The sequence below is a fragment of the Chlamydotis macqueenii genome, chromosome 3 (genome assembly GCF_036417535.1).
Source record: "Chlamydotis macqueenii isolate bChlMac1 chromosome 3, bChlMac1.mat, whole genome shotgun sequence".
Classification (NCBI taxonomy): domain Eukaryota; kingdom Metazoa; phylum Chordata; class Aves; order Otidiformes; family Otididae; genus Chlamydotis; species Chlamydotis macqueenii.
The window spans coordinates 114,606,966-114,626,551 of NC_141558.1; the positions used below are offsets into that span (position 1 = coordinate 114,606,966).

Here is a 19,586-nt window from a genome sequence, read left to right on the forward strand (position 1 = left end):
CTTTCCAAAATACAAATACATTTCTGCAAAAGTTGGAACAAACCAGGTAATTTTATAAACACTGTTATTTTTTTAAGCACCCTCCTCCATCTAAAAACCAGTTACTAGCAATTTTCTGTAATATAAGAAAGTGTATAAACATCTATAAATCCAGTGTCATCCTCTTACAGGGAAGAATAGGAGGTAGAAAAACTAAAAAACCCTACCAAACCTACACCAGATTTTTTTTAGCCAATTCTTGAGGGCAGCAACAACCAAGAAAACATGAGAGACACTGAATATAAACCTTCCCTTGCAGTCACTGCTCAGCTGTCCAGATGACAGAATATAAACAGAACAATCTTTTAAATCTGAAATAAAAAAATATAAAATTGAAGATAGTCCCAAATCAGGAACTTTGATTTCAAACATGACGTTAATAAACACCACCAGCAGCTGTTCATCACTTCATCACGAAGAAAAGGCAGATGCAGGCAAATCAGCTAACTAGAGTCCATCACGGGAGTCACCTCCCCAGTCCCAATACATAGAGGATTTAATGACCTGCCATATATGCCATTCCTGTCATGAACAACTCTGCTCACTGCTGCTTACAGTTTTCCTTGTCTCTACAAAAATCTTTTTATTGACCTTTCAAAACCAAAATATTGTATTATTTTAAGAGCCTTCCAGATGCTTTACACTACCTATCTGCTTTCTCCCTTCTTCACTACCGCCTCGTCTCATCCTGCCTCTGTTGTGCAGGATAATTGCAAGTTACTTTCCTCTAAGAGCCCAGAGTATTTTAAGTCTGCTGCAAGTTATGGAACAGTTTATATTTATGAATAAAAAAATATGTTCCTATAGCCAAGCCCTCAATATTGTTTTTTAAAAGCAAAAGTCAGAACCAGATCTATCATTATTCCTCACCTGCAGCCCCAGGAGTGGCTTTATTGTGAGCCAGCAAGCTGCTGCTTTTTTCTCTGATAAAATTTTTGCCTGCTGCCTGCGATCAGACCAGCTCTGCTACTTGTCTCTGTGACAGGCTGTTCAGGACACAAGAGCCAAGCAGGAGCTTGAATGGCTCCAACAGTGCTTAGGGCAGCTGAGCTTGTGAGGACAGTCCCTCTTCTTCAGTGTTATCCAGGCAGAACACTTGGACAGGAAGAGAAAAAAAAAAAAACTTAACTCAAAGAGGAGGAGCTGACATTAAGCAGACAGATCCTTCCTCTCATGCCTCCACGCCAGCAGTGCAGCTTGTGAAGACTGAGCATTGCTGATTTGCTCTATGTGAAGAGTCCCACCAAAGGGATACATCATCTGGGGACAGCCAGAGGTCAGCATGATCCAGCTGGAAAAGGAATGAACTGGGAAAAGCTGCCGATTCCCCACACCAAAAGAAACCTCAACTGGCAGTCTGTGGATGGCAGCTTTGTTTGTACCAGAGCTCAAAATCATAAAGGGAGGAGACAAATTAAAGACCGTACTCCAGACTACAACTTGCATCATGATCATCTTGAAATCACTCTGTTTGGCCCTCCAGTTAAAGAGGCTGGGCACCACAGAGCTCCCATCGCACTCCTGCCCTGGGATGCAGTCCAAAAAACCCAGCACATGCCAAAGAAAAAAGTTCAAAGCCCTGAAAATGCCAGGCAGCCTTCATTCAATCCACTGCTGTCAGTGTTCGTGGAGAGCAAGTGAGGAAACTAGCAGATTCCCACAGGTCTTCCCATGAATGTCTTCAATTCATCAGCATGTGCATGTGTTGTAACCGTAATTATGCATCCATGTATTACTGCTAGAAAGATTGCTAAGCTTGGAAAATTAGTAAAAACTCACCTTCACTAGGCAACAGACTCTCTAGCAGTGGGGTAGCTGTTCAAACCTCATTTCAGGCATACACATTCATGACATATTCCTTAAATACATGTTTCATGCTATTTCTTTCACCAAATCTTGCCTTATTAACTGCCCACGATAGACGATGCTCAGATAAAGAGCCTCTTCCCCTTCTCATCAAGCAGTTTCTAGTCTTATCTATTTGGCTTCTTATAAAATGTAGACTTATTTTTCTCATAGTTCTCTGCAACATCCATTACTCAGAACATCATCAAAATTTAACTTTACAGGATCTCTGGAAAAAAGAAGGGTATTATGGTGCATAATTTACAAGCAGCAAAATAATAGCCAGTTTCCACTACTCTTGCATGGTCTGCTTAAATCAGTTAGGACCTTACTTTATAGGGATTAAGCATGAAACAACCTTTTGTTTTGTTTTCCAAAGCAGACTTTTTTCACTTCAAGTGCAATGATGGCTGCTGAACACTGCTGCAAGTCAGTCCCCACACCCCAGACACTCACCAAATGGAAAGATACCTCAAATCTCACTTTAATACTCTATCTGGCCTCAGTCAGGAACATTGTAGATAAGGATGGGACAGAACTGAATCCCTTAAGGCAGCATTTAACCACCTAACAGTGAGGCAGTCTTTCCTGTTCGCATCTTATACCTTCTTTAACAAACATACTCCAACTTCTTTACCGATGAAACTTTACCAGTTTCTCTCATCGCTCAGTCCTCATGTTCTCCCCAACTACTGTCTGTCTAACGAGGCAGCAATACTGTAGGAAAACAATCTCCAGTTGCCTTAAAGACTATCATATGCCTGAAAGGGTACGCACTGACCATTAGAACGACTATCCCGATTTTGACCACTTGCATTTGCAACCCAACATGATTTCCTTACTTTCTGAACAAATCGATAAGACCCAGGAGTGCCATTACTGAACTGCGCTGCTCCCGGGCAGTCATCGGCGTGTCAGAGTCACAACACGCCTTTGTAACTCCAGTCAGCAAAGAAGCCGGCAGCGACAAGCAGGGCTGGCACTAGGCAACGAAGCAGCCAGAAAAGGCAACAAATTGCCAAGGACAGCAAAACAGGTGACCCAACTGCTGCTTTATTGATGGCATATCCTCGAAAAAAGGCTGGGCAGGCTGCTATTGAGGACAACAAGGGACCTTTTTTACTCCCTACATATAAATCCTTTTTACTCCCTGTCCCTCTGCTTTTCTTGGCTCTGCTCCTACTGTTCAAGTCTTTTCCCCGTTCCCAATGTTGTTCCTTTTCCCCTGCGTTTAAACAGTTCTTAATAAACCTGCAGCAGAAGTGCTGAAATCACAGGCAAGGCACCTTCTTTCAGCTTTAATGCAAACAGGATCTTTGAAGAATAATTCTGTCAGGCTCTCAGAAAGCAAGTGTAAATTTGATTCTTCAGAGGTGTACAAATTCAACCATAAGCCCATACGTGTTCACAGAAATAGCAGAAAGTACCTCCTTGACATCACGGCAGCATCTCTTTTCAAATTGAAATGTACTAGTTCAAAGCCTGGAAATGTGAGAGCATCTCAGTGAAATGAAGGTAAACATATTTACAACACATTTCTCCCTTGTTCTACACCAGAGCAAAGACATTCCTCCTCTACTCAAAAAAAAAAAAAGGCAAGTCTAAAAGCCAAGGGCCTGAAAACCTGGGAGCAACATGCCACTGTGACAGGGTACCGAAGAGGAAGAGTTAAGCAAGCACACCGCCACAAGCTTCACCTTCTGTAAACTATGGAGGCTGGTAAACATCTAAATGAGATCCGAAAAGCTGCAGCAAGCCCCACCTCCCTGATTTGAAGACAGACAACATTTTAACCAGCTTGGTGCCTTCCCCTCCAAGTTGAAATTTCATTTTGGTTCTAGGATTGCTCAGTAATTCTGCCAAACATGGCAAGATTGCAAGTCATCACCTTCCGTAAACTCCTGGCACACACGCTGAAGATGCCCAGCTATACAGAGCAATCTTCTCTTGACACACCTCTTAATAAAAGCATCAAAATCAGACTTGCCCAGAGAGAGGGGATCCCAGAAGAGAGCTGTAACTAACTTAAATCTGCATTAAGGTCAGCAACTGCTGGATACATTTACAGCCCTATACCCATCCAGACTGCCATTTAAATGCTCTTTCTAAATGGTTACTGCTGTTTGTTTGCAACACTGTAAAACTTACTGAAATTTAACATATCTACATCTTCTATCCTACATTTCCCACAGTAACATCTGAAATATTCAGACACCGCACATGATGTCTCCCACGATTTCTTCCAATTGAGGGAGCACTCTAGTAGTTTACTTGGAAAGAGAGTATGTGGCATACCAAAATCATAGAAAACCACAAAAATAAGGGCTCCAAAGGATGTCAAGAACTTGGCCTTCAGCTCAACAGTATCTCAAGATTACATTAGTTAAGCAGGCCAGTTTCAGTATATATCCATAGCACCATCATACCATCTTCCAAGTTGCACCACATTTTTGATGTGGAAAGTACCACTTTCCTGGTACAAGAGATATGGAGGAACTGGGGAGAGTCCAGCAAACAGCTACGAAAATGTCAAAGGGCCTGGATCATCTCTCATAGGAGGAAAGGCTGGGAGAGCTGGGACTGTTTGGCCTGGAGAAGAGAAAGCTTTGGAGGGATCTTACAGATGTATGTAAATACCTGAAGGGAGGGTGCAAAGAAGCCAGCGTCAGGCTCCTCAGCGGTCTCCAGTGACAGGACAAGAGGCAGTGAGCACAAAGTGAAACAGGAGGCTCCCTCTGAACATCAGGAAACACTTTTTTCACCATGAGGGTGACTGAGCACTGGCACAAGTTGCCCTGAGAGGTAGTGGAATCTCCCACCATGGAGATATTCAAAAGCTGTCTGGATACAGTCCTGGGCAACCGCCTTTAGGTGGCCCTGCTTAAGCAGAGGGGTTGGACCAGATGACCTCCCGAGGTCTCTTCCAAACTCAACCATTCTGTGGGTCCGTGAACTAACATAAGGATATCTCTCATTATTCCTAACAATACAAAAAGTTTAGAAAAGAAATCATAACCTCCAAAGAAGTCTTTACAATATCTTTACAGTAAGGTAAGACCTCACGTCTCTCCTCCTCCCTCTCAAAGAAGCTGAAAAACATAGAAAATTATTAATGCTTTGTACTCACTGAGCCAAAAAAGAAAATAAGAGGAAATATTCATTTGACTTGCTTCCAAGTAAGCAATTAGATGAAACAAATATGTTGAATAAAGTATTTTACTGGCAGGATGACTAAGAGATCAAGAACATTTATTGATCTACAGTCTTGGACCCAATCAGCTCAAACCACATCAACTATCTAAGGTTTAAAATTAACTCTATCCTTGGCCCAGGCCTCAGGGCCACTGAGCCTCTTTCAAAGTACCTTTGTGGGACCTTAGTAAGGATGAATTAATTAGTTAGCAAAAGACTTCTCTGAGTCTCAGGCGCATCTGCCAGTTTATCCAAGATTTGTTTCTACTGTCGGGTGGCCAAAAGAGACGACACCCATGGGAAGGCGTATCCTGGAACTTTATGTCCCAGCTGAAAAAAAAAACTTCAAACCCAAAAAGCTGAACTAGTGCCAGAAAATCCTCTTGCCTCCGTGAAATGTTGCCACTGGAGCCTACAGCATCGTGGTCATAACACCACAGGCAGAAATTCATCACTTCACAAAGCCCTACAAGACTTTTGTTAGGGCTCCTGGTTTTGAACATATTCTAAATCTCAACAAACCAGTCATTCGTGGACAAATATCTTGCTTTTCACCAAGCTTTTTAGGGTTACAATGCTTATGTAAGTACTGAATTTACTGTTCTATATTATCTTTTCTCTTTCTATTCTACAGAAATTAAACAAAACTAAAATAGAAAAGTTATCATAAGGTAAACCACAACAGATATTATATATCAGCAGTTACTGCCTAGATATACACTGCTGTACGTTCAAGGAAACTTGAGCTAGTTTATCCTTCAGTGAAAGAGGATTGGCCTGAAGGGCTTTGCTGAAGAGTATGAACATGGAATAGGAGCATTTACCTTGGAAAAGGTGCCAGACTAAGTTTACATCCTTGTTTACCCACCAGGTAACACCTTTGGGTTTTCATACCCTAAAGTAGAATTTAGCATGCACACATTGGAGTAGGAGTCTAGTTGGGCAGTCACTTTCAGTCAGTAACCAGTCTTTAGATAAAGGAGCTTAGAATAGCTTAGATCTCAAGTTAGAAGACAAAATACAGCAAATGTGCATGACAATCAGAAGTCAAAAAAAAAGAAAAGTACTAGCAAAAAAAAACCCCAAAAGTCTCTCCTGAGTAGGGTAGGAAATAGTGTATCATATTTTCTAAACATTTAAGTTCTTCAACATCCAATTATTTCAAGATATCTTATCTCCACCTCCACCCTCTCCTCACCACCCCAGAGTTCTTGGAAGTATAGTTTTGAGTTACATGCACACACAAAAAAAGCAGCTTGGACCTTCTCTATTTAACTGAAGTGTTAAAGAATTATTAAAAGGCTGAGTTCCAAAACTTCCCCTCTAGACAAGGCCACTTGCCATACACCTGACTAGGGGAAGAGGCAATAGCTGTGGGGAGAGGGAATGAGCAAGTGCAGCTGAGTTATCTCGAAGAGGAGATCATAGATGTTCCTGGGAAGGGAGGAAACCAGCACACACTTCTTCCCCCTGCAAACCTGCCCAGTGGTTGTGGCACCACCTCTCCCCAGCCCATTCGTGCTGCTCTTCTCAAGCTTTTGGACAGATGGGGGATAGCCCTACATCAGAGGACACAAGGCAACAAAAGAAATCCTGCGATACAACCAGCATTCAGCTTGCCTGCTGTACTCACAAAATCAGCTCCCCACCTCCCTGGGCAACAACAACTGACTGCTCGGATTGACAAAAGATATTACTCTTATTAGTCAATAATGCAATGCCACACAAGACATTGTCATATTAGACACTGCAGAGGTTTAGAAATGCTTGCCACTTATTGCAATCTCAGTGTAAACAGAGAATATTGTGGGGTTTTTTAGAGCTTCATTTTCTATGGAAACCAAGCCACACACCCAGACTGTCTCGCCTTTCCCTTTGCCCCAGACTCAAAGGAGGCTCCATAGAGGCTGCCTGCATCTTACTGTCAGAGCAGTAAAATTCAGCAGTCTAGACAAACTGCGCACATTTAACAGAGAGACAGTAATCTCATAAGGCTTTCAGATTCCTGACTGCAGGAAGAAAAGCAAGGTGAAGTTCACAGAAGAGAGGGCCACTCTGCTTGCAAATTCTTACACATCAAAAAAAACAACCACAGGCAAGACAAACTTTATGAATGCCCAAATACTGGACAGACTTCACTTGGAGCTTCGCTTTCCTCAGGCTACTAGTCATTAGCCATAAAACAGAAATTCACATGCTTCCTCACAGTGTTTGTGGAAGTAAAATGTTAAAATTTAATTCAAATGTACAGTACTGGCTGAAATATATTGTGTTTATTCTTTCCGATTTGTAGTATTTCCTAGTTGTGAAACAGCCTCTTATTCAGACTTTATCTCCCTATTGCAGTGATCTCAGATTCTCTACTACTTTTTACATTATTATTATGTTTAATACACTTATAGTAGTGAAACAGATTCTCCTTTCTAATCAGGCCTAGTAATTAATAATTGAAATTGATGATGATACAGCTCTGCTAAACAAAAAACCAAAGCTGAAATCAGAGTTAAGTGTTTCCATAAATTAGTGTTGACATCAACAGCAGCTTATTCTGACCTTTACAGCTAAATTGAGTTAAAAATAAAAGAAAAACAATTAAAATATTTCTCATTTATTTGGCTGCTCCTCACACTGTAGAAACCAGTCCCTCAAACAGCTGACCCTGCTTGTCACTGAAATTGAGACTTATTAAGCAATCAACTAACCTTAGAGGATTTTCTTCGGCTTCTTCTTGTCCAAACCACCACCAGTTTATCTGGCTGCCTGTTGAAGATAAGGAAGAAACAGCTTAATTTATAACAAGATCAATATGTAAACAGTTTATATCAAAACTCCTGCAATACATAACAACACCGTTGGTGGATACATTATCTCTTAAAAATAAAAATCCAATCTCAGCATCACTCATTTAACAGGAAAAATAATGCTGTATTTTTAGAAAAAGGCTGTCCTCTAATCCGCACACTGATGTCGTTCTTCCCCTCCTGCTCTCCTTGCCTCTGGGCATCTCCTCAGAGCTGGCAGCGCACCTGAGTAGAAACTCTTCCACGGGGCAGAGAACAGGATCCAGCCTCTTTAAACCTTGGAAACAATTCAGTACCCAAAATAAACATCAATGCAAACTCTAGTTTGAATTTCAAAGCAGACACATTGAAAAGGTACTGCTAAGCAGCAAAGAAACAGACAATTTCACTTTTTCACCCTCAAAGGATTTTTTTTCCCCCTACTTGAATACCTCAGGTCCTGTAATATTCCTCAAAATCTCAAAATCTCCTTGACCACAAACAGGTAACCTCAACTTTTACTCAGAAGGACAAGCGTGCTGAAATTCAGTATGGCTCTCCAAGCAATTGCTTATTCAGTATTTCTCACGAATGTGGATGGAAACCCTCAAAAAGGGACACTTCCAGTACAAATTACGTTCTCTTTAAATTTCTTAAGATGTATTTCTTGGCTAATAGTTACAGCCCTATCACTTCTAACTTTTGCAATTGTCTGTAAGTGATTTTTTTTTTATATTGACCTAACTTCCAGGCGCGCTTTTTTTTTTTTTTTTTTTTTTCAGCCCATGCTAAACTTCCCACCCTATGACCACACTTCTGGTCCCACCTCCAGACCCACGACCCCTCTTCCAGAGACTCCTGACCCTCCATTCCAGCCTCGTTTCATAGCTGACGACCCAACTCCCATCAGCAAGCCTGACTGCAAATCCAGCTGCAAACGATGGTCAAATGAGTTCACATCTCCACTTAGAAGTATTAAAGCTGTGACACTGCCTGGAAAAAAAAATTGCTACTCAGTTTTGAGACACTGGTGTAAGAACCCCTGCATTTCTAAAGCCAATACCAAAACTGCTTCCTGTTAAAAAAAAAAAAAATTGGGAAAAAAAAAATGGATATTACAGAGAAAAAGTCAAGATACAATGTGCTCAAATCACTCATTAAAAGAGGCATCAAAAAATACCCCACACAAGTATTCTGAGTAAAAAAAGCAGTGTTCACACTGCTCTCCTAGTATTTCATCACAGGGAGACCGCATCTACTTCACAAGTAACTTTTCACATGAAAACCCAACTGGTTAAACAGTCTGGGAGCTCTTTTTAGAGACCAAAGTGCTGGCCAGTGTATTATAGACCTTCTCATAGAGCTGTTCACCATTTCTGCAGGCCACAATAAAATTAATACAACACGGTCTATTGACATTTAAAGCCCCACAAGAACTAAAATTCTCCTCAAAACCTGAAAAACAGAGTTAAGACAGATCCTGTGAAGGAAATAAGGGCATCGGCTTTTATCTGCTATTCCGTATTTCATCTTACTCCTTTAATAGATCCCTTAATTTCCAGGTCAGGATAAACTGAAAGTGAAATAATCTACTACATTTTAAATTGCATAAATTCACTCTATGGCTTGTTTATTTGACCTAAATCATAGGTTGGTTCTGCTTGCAGCTTCTCCTGCAAAACCTTGCTTGGTAACAAGGTCACCCTGTTGTACTTCGAATGGTCTTTGCTCACTTCGTGTTGTGTGTGTTAGGTTCTCATCTGTTGGCATACACCTCCATTCACTTTGATGGGAGCTGTGTTTGTTCCACCAGAAAAAAAAAAAAAGAAAAAAAGCAAACAAAAAACCACACACATACCCCCAAGCAATTTTCTTAAAGCAAACCTACCCAAACCCATGCCTACAATAAACAATTTTTCCCAGACTTACTTCACTTAGCACTTTAAAGCTGACTTACTCTCATTTCAGAAAGTAGCTCGTGAACCACATTTAATTTAACCTTGACTCACTCAATCCTGAGCTTGCCTCTGAGCACAAAAATATGCCAAAAGCAGAGGAAGGAAAAAGAAAAAAAAGAGAAAAGTTAAAAAAAGATGCATTTCTGCAGTGCCAGTGGCTACACAGAAGACGACCATCCCTCCAAGAGTGCAACTCTGTGTCTCACGAGTCACACAAACAGGAGCTTCAGTCAGAAAAGGCAGGAGAACGTCTGCAGAGTTTAACGGGAAGAGCGTACATCCACGGTGCCATTAGCTCTCCACCTCTTCTCCCTCTCATCTAAAGGCACACAGTGCTCGGCAGCATGGCTCCTTCCTGTTCCTTCTCCTTCCTGCCCTTCCAGGGCAGCCAGCTGCTGTACTGGTGGTGGCCTTGGCCTACTCAGGTGTATGGGAACACCAGCTATCAGACAACATGTAAGAGAGAAAAAAAAAACCACTCTTCATGGTACACTTAGTAGATCATTAAAACATTGAGTTCCAACACATTGATTTCAAGAGTAAATTCCACAACTTGTCATCAGAAGAGCACTCAGGTCTCCAGAGATTCTACGAGGGAGGCTAAGAAGGATCCTATCCAGGTCCCTTCCCTTCCTGCAGCTCCAGCTCAGGTAACGATGATGCTGCTTTGTCCCTCTCAATCTGTTTTGATCTTGGCATCAGAAGTGATCTTCTCTTACAACAGCACTGGATCATCTCCCCAGGGAGGAAACATGCCACAAGCTGGAAAAGTGAAGCAGTGCACCCAGCTCCACATGATGCCGACATCTAAACCAGGAGGCCAACCTTGATGGAGATGGCTCAAGAACAGTGTGCAAACACAGGGGCCAAGAGAAGCAAGACAGCATAGCATGGAAACAGGAGGAGTGTCAGTGTCAGCACCAAAGCAAGTTGATTCAAAGATATTTTTTCATTACAGGGTACTCTACAAAAGACCCACGGCTATGCCAGATGCCTCAAAAAAGAAGAAAAGAAAAGAGTAAAGAAGAGGCTATATGTAGACATAACATAGTTATTCTGAAAAACTTAAGTAGCCTTGAACAATTGTCAAGGGTTGACAAGCTCCAGTGCCGAAATTCTTCCAAATCTGGACTGACTGGAGAAGAGAAAAAAAAAAAAAAAAATCAGAGATGGGTAGTAGCACACGGGCAATCACCTCCTGCGATACTGGTATGTACGCGTCCCAGGTTGGTAACTGACCTTACATTTAATTCCAGTTCTTCAATTTAATTTTAAACCATGCCGTTGCTTGCTTTTACACAGGTTTTTGGAGACAGCTGGTGCTTCAGCGTAGGTCTCCAATGGAAGCTGGGTGTGCGTCACACAGACAGTTATCACCAAGCCTGGATTTATTTCTCAATTTTGAAGAACTCTCTCTGCCAGGAATATAAAGAAACACTCAAATGTGAAAAAGCCAACCAGCGTCTCAACTCAGAATGAGAAGACCAAGCCACGCTGATGGGAGAGCATGACCAGCACTTGCTCCCCTAGGCTTTCTCCAGTGTATTTGTTTTGTTAAGCACTTCAAGTATAAGAGAGATCTACATCCAGAGGTAGTTTGCCAAAGCCAAACAAAGAATGCTATCGTGATATGGAGACAGAAAATTTAGCAAAATGGAATGGGGAGAGGAGGGACGAGAAGAAAATATCCCAAAGAATGAGTTTCCCCACTAACTATAACCACATGCTTAGCTGAAACAAAACACAAAGAGCAGCAGTTTTTCTAAAGTATTTTCTTCAAGAAAGTAATAAATCCAACAATTCAAAAATATCTCTATGGAATTGTTTTACAAATGAAGCCAAGAGTAACCTTCTCTTCCACAATTTGTTCAATGCTTTTTTAATGCCCGTATACTTCTAGAAGAAAAAGCCCAGCTCACATTTTAATCAGCAGATTTGCATTCAAGGTTATTAGCCATGTCTCAGTGCTAGGAAACGGCCAAAACCACACAATGTAGTTTGCTTATTTATAGTATTTCAGTAATATTTCCTACTTCAGACTTGTCCCCTCCTTCAACACCACAAACCTGGGCTGCTCACTAACCAACAATAACAGTAAATAAAATCCCTTCTGAAGAATTAGGCTGGAGACCAGTTTTAGTATCCTTTATAAGTTTACTTTGTAAACTTGGAGATCGTTCCAAATACAAAATCCACAATGGTGCAAGCTGAACAAATACTAACGGTCAGCTATAAAAAAAATATTAAAAATTAATTTCCTGTGCTGCCCGAACAACATTTCTCATTCTTTTAAACTCACCAGTGTTTAGATAGTCACTTATTCAGCTCCAGCAAAGCCAGTATGTTTAAAGTAAAGAATTATGCACCGTTAACCGCAAGATGATGGGGTTGGAGTGGGGGAAAGAACTGGGTTTTAGCCGAACAGTGACATCTCCACGCTAAATAACTGCTTCAATCCATACAATTCAACACCACCAACCTTTCAGTGGGAGCTTCCCATACTGTACTGGAATCTGACATGATTGGCTTGGTGGTGCTTTGCTATTTACTCACTTTTGCGTGGTTCACAATAAACTATTCCTGAAGAAAGGCGATTTATAGTAGTAAAATTATTTTATTATTTACAAGTGAAACTTACTCAGCAAAGAAGCCGGAAGATTATGATTTGAAAGTTTGTGTCTCAGAAAGAGAGCTTCATCGCTGCCCTGCATACTAAGTAACTAAAATGAGATTTAAAATATAGATTAGTAAGACACCTATAATTCAAAACCACGCCTGCTTTTCCTGTCAGATGGAAGCCATGATTCTGGTATCTTCAATTCTCCCACTGAAACAACTGATTTTTAAAAAAACAAGATAAAATACTGGAACCAGACTTAGTCATATCCACAATTATTAAATAAAGTAATAAAAACATTCCATAGACTGGAAAAAAACGATGTCATCTGATCATTACCTTACATGCTGCAAATTTCACTAGTTGAAAAGAAGGCTGTGCAAGATTCAAGGTCTTCTGGGGTTTGGTCTGATCATTCCAGGAAATATTTGGCACAGTATTTTGATTACAGGACTCTCTAAGTATCATTTGTGAAAGAAGAACATAAAAAGGTATCAGTCCCCTGTTAGCTCTTTTTTTTTGTAAACCTTTTAGCAGAAGCAGATAACACTAACCAGGACCTATTTCTCCACCAAATTTACCGCTCAATAACAGAAAACTTATGTTTAGAATGTGTTGTTGGAAATAATTGGAAACACACTTAACTTTAATTACAGCCACTGAAGCCAATAGCAAGACCAATTACTAACAACCTTTTAGTTAAGGAAACAGGTAACAGTATTTGCTTGTAACAAGGTATCATTACATTTAATAACATTCAGTAATCTTAAAATGCCTGCAAAGCCCAAGGTACCTTTTCTGTCTGTACAGGGACACACTACAGCCTGCACGTTTGTTTTGGCATCTAATTGCCTAAGTGTTGGGGTTTGGCTTTTAGCTTTTTTTAAATATTATTTTTCTTTTTTGGTTGAGCTTCTTTTATTCTTACTGTGTTTGATTTGAACTGCATTATTTATTACAGGCTGCTAGCTTACTCTTGTGAAGCAAGCTTAAAAGAATATAATTAACCAGAGAAGCAGCAGTGTGAGTACAATAGCATGCAGATGTACCTATTGAAGGATAAAAATAATTACTTGAGGACTGATGTCAAAGTACTTCTGATAAGAATTTAAAAAAAAAAAAAAAATAATCTTTTGTCCCCTCTGCATTGTGCATACTGGCATGACATGTGAGGTTTTCATTAGGAACCAATCCTCCTTCCCCACCAGCACGCAGCTTTCTACACGACTGCTGGAATGCTATCAAGGCGCTCTAAAGGTGCTTTAAAAAGGAACGTGATCAGTTCTACACCACCATTAATTTGGGATGAACATTCCTTTTCCCTATTTAACAGATAATTACTTGGAAAACCTCTCTATGCAGTGCAGTCCTCTGCACTGGGACCTACACGATGCTGTGCATTACCATTAGCCAAGAAACTCATCAAGCAACGGCCTTTTGTGAGCCTCATACTAAGTTTTTCCCTTCAGAATTTCCTGTTGGTCACGATCAATGAAATTCCACAGCTGCCTACAACTCTGGGAAGTGCAATCAAGCCACCACCGATGCTTTAAACAGGCCTAGAATACCGGTAAGAATGATGTCATGTGTTGATGCATTTGCCAAATGAGCCCTCTTGCTTCGTGAAGGTAGAGCACTGATTGCAAAAGTCAGAAATATTAAGAAGAGAATAAAACACCATGCAGATAAAACCCATCTCAGCTAATCAAAAGGTGAAGTATGTTACAAGATGAAGCTGTGCATTTCAGGAAGGAGGTCGGGGTTCTCTTTCCCACCTCAAAACACTCTGCACCCAGATATCATTCAGCGTCGTCGTACAAGATGCCAAGAGACATCCACCAGCAAATTAAGCCAGGAGGGTAGACGTGTTCACCTGGCCTGGCGCGTCTGCTCCTGCTTCTCCACTGCAGACTCCCGAACCACCTCACAGCATCACCACGTCAGGCTGGACCTGAATCAGAACGGCAGCCTTCCAGCCTAACTCATTGTGGAATAAGCATCAAGCCCCTCAAATAGGACAAAGCTTGTTCTTCCCTCACTGCAACCATCCAGTGGTCGTAGCAAGGCTGGGAAATTTCAAAAACCACTAAAACTGGCACAGCAAGAGAACACCATAGCTGAGATCCTTCCACTTCTGCATCTTCACTTTCTATACCAAACACAGAAAATTCCTCCTTCATTTCTTCCCACCAGAGGTCTCTACACATTTTTTCAAGACTACACAAGCTATTGAAAGAGCAGGATTTTCCTTGTGAACTGAATTCTAGGTGTTTTTAATACATCTGCAGCTAAACAGACTGGCCTCTACTACTTTGCTTTTCAAAAGAAGCTCTAGTCTGGCTTTGCTTGGTTTAAACAACAACAACAAAAAAAAGACAAAATGAGACACTAGGACTGTTTTACAAATGCAGTCACATCTACTGAATCTGCACAGAACCTATTTGTGAGGCTGAGTGTGGAGTCTGTAGTATGTACCGCTGATGACTTGGTTTTCTTAAACCAAACACAAACGAAGTCTGCAGAATGAGTTGGATTAAACAAAGACCAAGTTCATCCATTATTCAGAACAAGTGACAAGGACAGATTCATTTTTCAAGGAGTTACTGCAAAGAATCTTGAGTAAAACAAATTCGACAGGACTATCTAGCAAAACCTTTTCCTAAAGCTTTTTGCAACAGAATTTTATATTGCAGAATACACAAAGTGACTCTAATCTTCAGAAATTGTGGTCTTTAACATCCTTTTGGCAGCAACAGGAGGATGCTTTGACTAGTCCCTGAATTTTATGTCACATGCAGCTGTCCTCGATGTAGAAGCTTTCTCTCCCTGATGCAATTTAGCCTGGCTTGACCCAAGGAGGGGTTAAGAGTACTGCACCAGAAGGACCAAGTGGATCTCTCATCTCACTCTCCTATAATCAGACACTCCCCTTAGGCAGACATTTACCCCAGCAATGCTTAGTCCACATGTTTACACTACACATCCTACCACATCAGAGCTCAGAAACACCTCCCAGTGCTCTGTAACAAACAATGCCTACAGAAAACAAGAGCTGCTTAAGGCCTCCTGAAAGCTTGCTGGTAATACCACCCTCCCCAGTTAAGTAAGCTCAGAGAATGAGGACCCCACTAAAAGGTTGGGGTTTTATGCACAGCTGGCAGTGGCTCAGGCTAACTGGCAGGGAGGCACACAGGCTAACGGGGCCATGCAGACAAACCTTAAACGGAAAGAGCGGAGCGTGCCGTTTTACAATGGAAAGTTCGCAGGAGGCTCCCACGAGTCAGATATTTCTCAGATGCCTGATTTTCCTTTATATGTTCTTTTTTTTTTCAGAATATTTAGTCTTCTACATTTTAACAACAATGAATCACTGTTTTTCTAAAAAGCTTTCAGTTTAGAGTGGGCAGGTTGCTCCTCCCGAGCGGCGCGCTGCGAGAGCGGGCACTACGCAAACCTGCTTGCGCAAGTCCGCCTGGTCCCGACCCCGGGTGAACTCGCTATTGCGATCGTCTTCCCACAGAGCTGGGGCCTGACAACTGCCAAGTGGACAAACACCAACTAGTTCGAAATCCAACTCTTTTCACCTCATACGTAACAGCGCATTTGGAAGCCGGATTAACAAGGTGAAGTGCTAGACCACCTATCTGCTGTGACACCCAGGTGCTGAACGCAGACCTCCGTGCATCCTGCACTCCCTTAAGCAGACGCAAGTGATCAGCGTTACCCGCGCCTCTCTTCATGAATGACCATGTTCACTGTCGTGTAAAACAATACAACAGATTAGTAACAACAACCAGGGAAACATAGTTTTAGCAAACTTGAGCAAGTAAACCAGGAATTTTGAGTTCAAATTCCAGCTCCTGTCCTCACTGACTATACAGCCTTCTGAAAATTTATAGACAGACACTGAGCAGCATCAACCCTCCCTTTGATTTTAATCATGCTCCATGACCTACCTATACCTCTATCTACAGACCAAAAATAATATCTCCACGCAAAAAATGTATGTGCATTACTGAGGATACCTCACACTACTGTGTCATCCCTTCTTCTTTTGAAGCACTACAAGTGTAAATGATGTAGTCTCCCCATAAGAAGTGCCAAAAGGCTAACTAAAATATAACTCTGACTGACAAATGCTGCCTGAAACGTAGCTTCAACCCATCAAAAACAAATGCCCACATCAAACAATATATTTCTGTACTAAAAATATGCAAGAAGTTTTTCGGCACACCATTGTCAATTTTAATCAGACTGCATCACAAAACAGATCCTATTCCATTTTGCATATTTTTTTTTTCCCAAATAGCATTTGAACAGAAGGCCCTTCTGTTTTTCAATCTGGAAACAGGAGAGAAAAAAAATAAATGTTTTTCTGCAGTTCCTGAAGAAAAGAAGAAAAGTGTGTATCTTTCACCAAAACCACAGTGTTAGGAAATTGAACTATTCAAAACAGAATCTTCTTCCTCCAATTTGACTAAAATAGATTTAAGAAATTCTGCATAGCCTACTATAAGCAATTAAAGAAGATGATCTTTGCTTTTCTTACGGCCTGGGCAGGTTTCATGTTCACACACAGATACAAGAACAACAGTTCTGACTTCTGTTCCACAGAGACTCCAGTGTCCACATTAGAACTCAGACAAAGCAAGTCTCAGAAGCAACAGTGCATTAATGCCTTCCTCCTCCTCCTCTCCTTGAAATCCATGGACTCATCCTGAAGAAAATCACAGTTCAGTGTGCGCAGGAGTAGCAGAATCTGGCACCATGAGTCTTTCAAAGCTCCCTTACAGATCAACAGCACCAGGGTTTCTTCTTTGTTTTTGTTTCTTAAGGCCATGTTTTGGATTACACAAAGCAACTTCCATCACTTGAAGATGCACAGAAGTTGTGAACATACCAGAAGTTTCTGAGTGGGCAGCAAGCACGGAATGGTACCTGCTTGTAGGGTTTGTCTAGAAGGGAAAGTTCACATCACCTACCTCAGGTGCCTCAATTACAGTACTGAGACAGTTACCCAATCAACAGGAAAAGGTGATACCTGAGAAAAGCAAATGAGTGCCAAGACACACAGTAGTCTGCCTCTTTGACAGCTGTGAGTTTGAAACGCTTGAACATACATTGAAGCTATACAGATAGTGCAAACTCTTGATTTACGCCCTGAAGAAGATTGTAGCCTAACACCGGGCAGTGCGACACAAGTACACAGTAAGGTAAGGGGCAGATCTACGGTATGTGTCCATACAGGGAACAGCATGGAAGGGCTGGGGTGATACAAACTCATACTTAGTTCTCTAAATGATGACTTTACCGAGCCCTAAATTAATCCACATTTATTCTGAGACACGAGGACTCCTGGCCCGTGCACAACGAGCTCTCTGATTAAAGGTTCCTTATCTGTCAGCAGCCTCCTTTCACTTTTGCAAATTAATATCATAAAGAGGAAAAAAAACTAGGAGGGGTGGGAAGTGAAAATGTGGCATGCTGTGCTAGATCCTTTCCCCTATCTCTGCCCAGGAATCCGGACTTTGCAAATCCTGTCAGGTGCTCTCAGTCAGAGCCATAACAGATATGGTACCAAGAAGTATGAACTCACTTTCGTGGAAGGAGGGAGGTGAAAGATGAGATCTCGAACTGCTTTCTCAGCTCTGATTCTGGCATCACCTTGGCTGTATGGCCAACTGCAGGACTAGAAATCATCTGCTTTCAGCAAAGCACCTGGTGACCAGGAGGAACGTGCCTCCTCTTCTCAACAGCTGGGGCACCCGTGAAGGAAACACACCTTCCTGCCAGCCTTCAGAGGCATAGAACTAGAAGATGTTACCACTGCAGCAATGCCTCAGCTGCTAGAGATCTCAGAAGCAGCTGCAGCTTCAAAACACCATGGAGAAACGTGGGAACCTTGCATTTAAGCTGGGTCCAAATCAAAGTCACACACTCGCACACTAAGTAAAACAAAAAGCCCCAAAACCTCTACAGACCTCATCCTCTCCAAGCTTAATGAGACCTTCAAAGTGTAAAAAAAATGAGAATAAGCCAACGTGATAAATTTCACAGCAGTAGACTATACGTGGATAGGTTTCAGAATTAAAGCTATGATTTTCTAACATGTTAAAAAATGAAAGTACTAATTACCAGAGTTACAAAACTTTCACATATGGTTTCCAAAGAACTGGCATAGACCATTAGAAACTACCACTTTCATTTTGCTTGAGACACCATCCCATGTTGGTGGCCTTTTGAGAGCTGCTTTAAGATGGAGGTATGGCCATCAAAAGTGAAATTATTTGATCAGTATTTACAGCTAAATAACTGTTCCAAAGACTGCAAAATTAGAACAACTCCTCCTCTTCCTGCTCAATCTGTTTAATTAAGTTGTTACATCACTTCCAAGCTGCCTCCTGAAACACAAGTTAACACTTCTGATTACAGAAGTCAATCTCAAAAGCAACATCGATTATTTCTATTTATAGATCACAAATTCTTCCTCTAGAATTGTGCATCCAAAAATCTAAAAATCCAGAACATTTTTAGGAAGTTAAACTGACCAAGCCTTTTAACAAATGCCCTCAAAATCACCCCTCGGCTCACATCCAGCAGCAAGTATTGGCTAAGAAGAAATGCACGTTAACTCACCGATACTCAGCAGACCAAGCAAAACCTCCTGCCAATGCTAGGGGCCAGGTATGGTAAACAAAGCAAAAAAACCAGAAAGTTTTCTTATGACCTCTAGTTCTGTTTTGAAATGTAAAAACATAATCTCACAGCTTTTAAAAATCAGAAAGTGTGTGAAAATACCAAGCTTCCTAATTCAGAGATACAATTGACGAGACATTTCTATTTCAAGGTTAAAAAAAAAAAAAAAAATCCCTGAAAGTACCAACAACTAAGAACCTATGCAGATTTTGCTAGTAATTGCTGTTTGTAAAATGCCCAACAGCAATTTGAACTAGATTGTAACTAATTATTTCAAGATCAGCTAAGCTGGAAACTAATAGCATATTTAATACGACTGTTTTAAAGCACAGGTTTCAATTAAAAAAGCGAACAAGCAGAACGTACAGTATAGCTGAATTCATGCTGATGTTGAAAATGCACAAGGAAATCACACCCTTCAGTCAGACAGGGGTTTTTTGGTTTTTTGTTTTGTTTTGT

The 19,586-nt window shown here is 41.1% G+C and overlaps 1 protein-coding gene across 9 annotated transcripts in view; it reads right to left on the reverse strand.

The window, feature by feature from the left end:
• EHBP1 (EH domain binding protein 1) overlaps positions 1-19,586 on the reverse strand; it is a 230,576-nt gene that overhangs the window by 190,226 nt on the left and 20,764 nt on the right. For all 9 annotated transcript variants that reach the window (XM_086744807.1, XM_086744802.1, XM_086744806.1 and 6 more), the window contains exon 3: positions 7,779-7,836. In XM_086744807.1, coding sequence (XP_086600933.1) covers positions 7,779-7,836 — 58 coding nt within the window. The remainder of the gene's footprint in view (positions 1-7,778; positions 7,837-19,586) is intronic.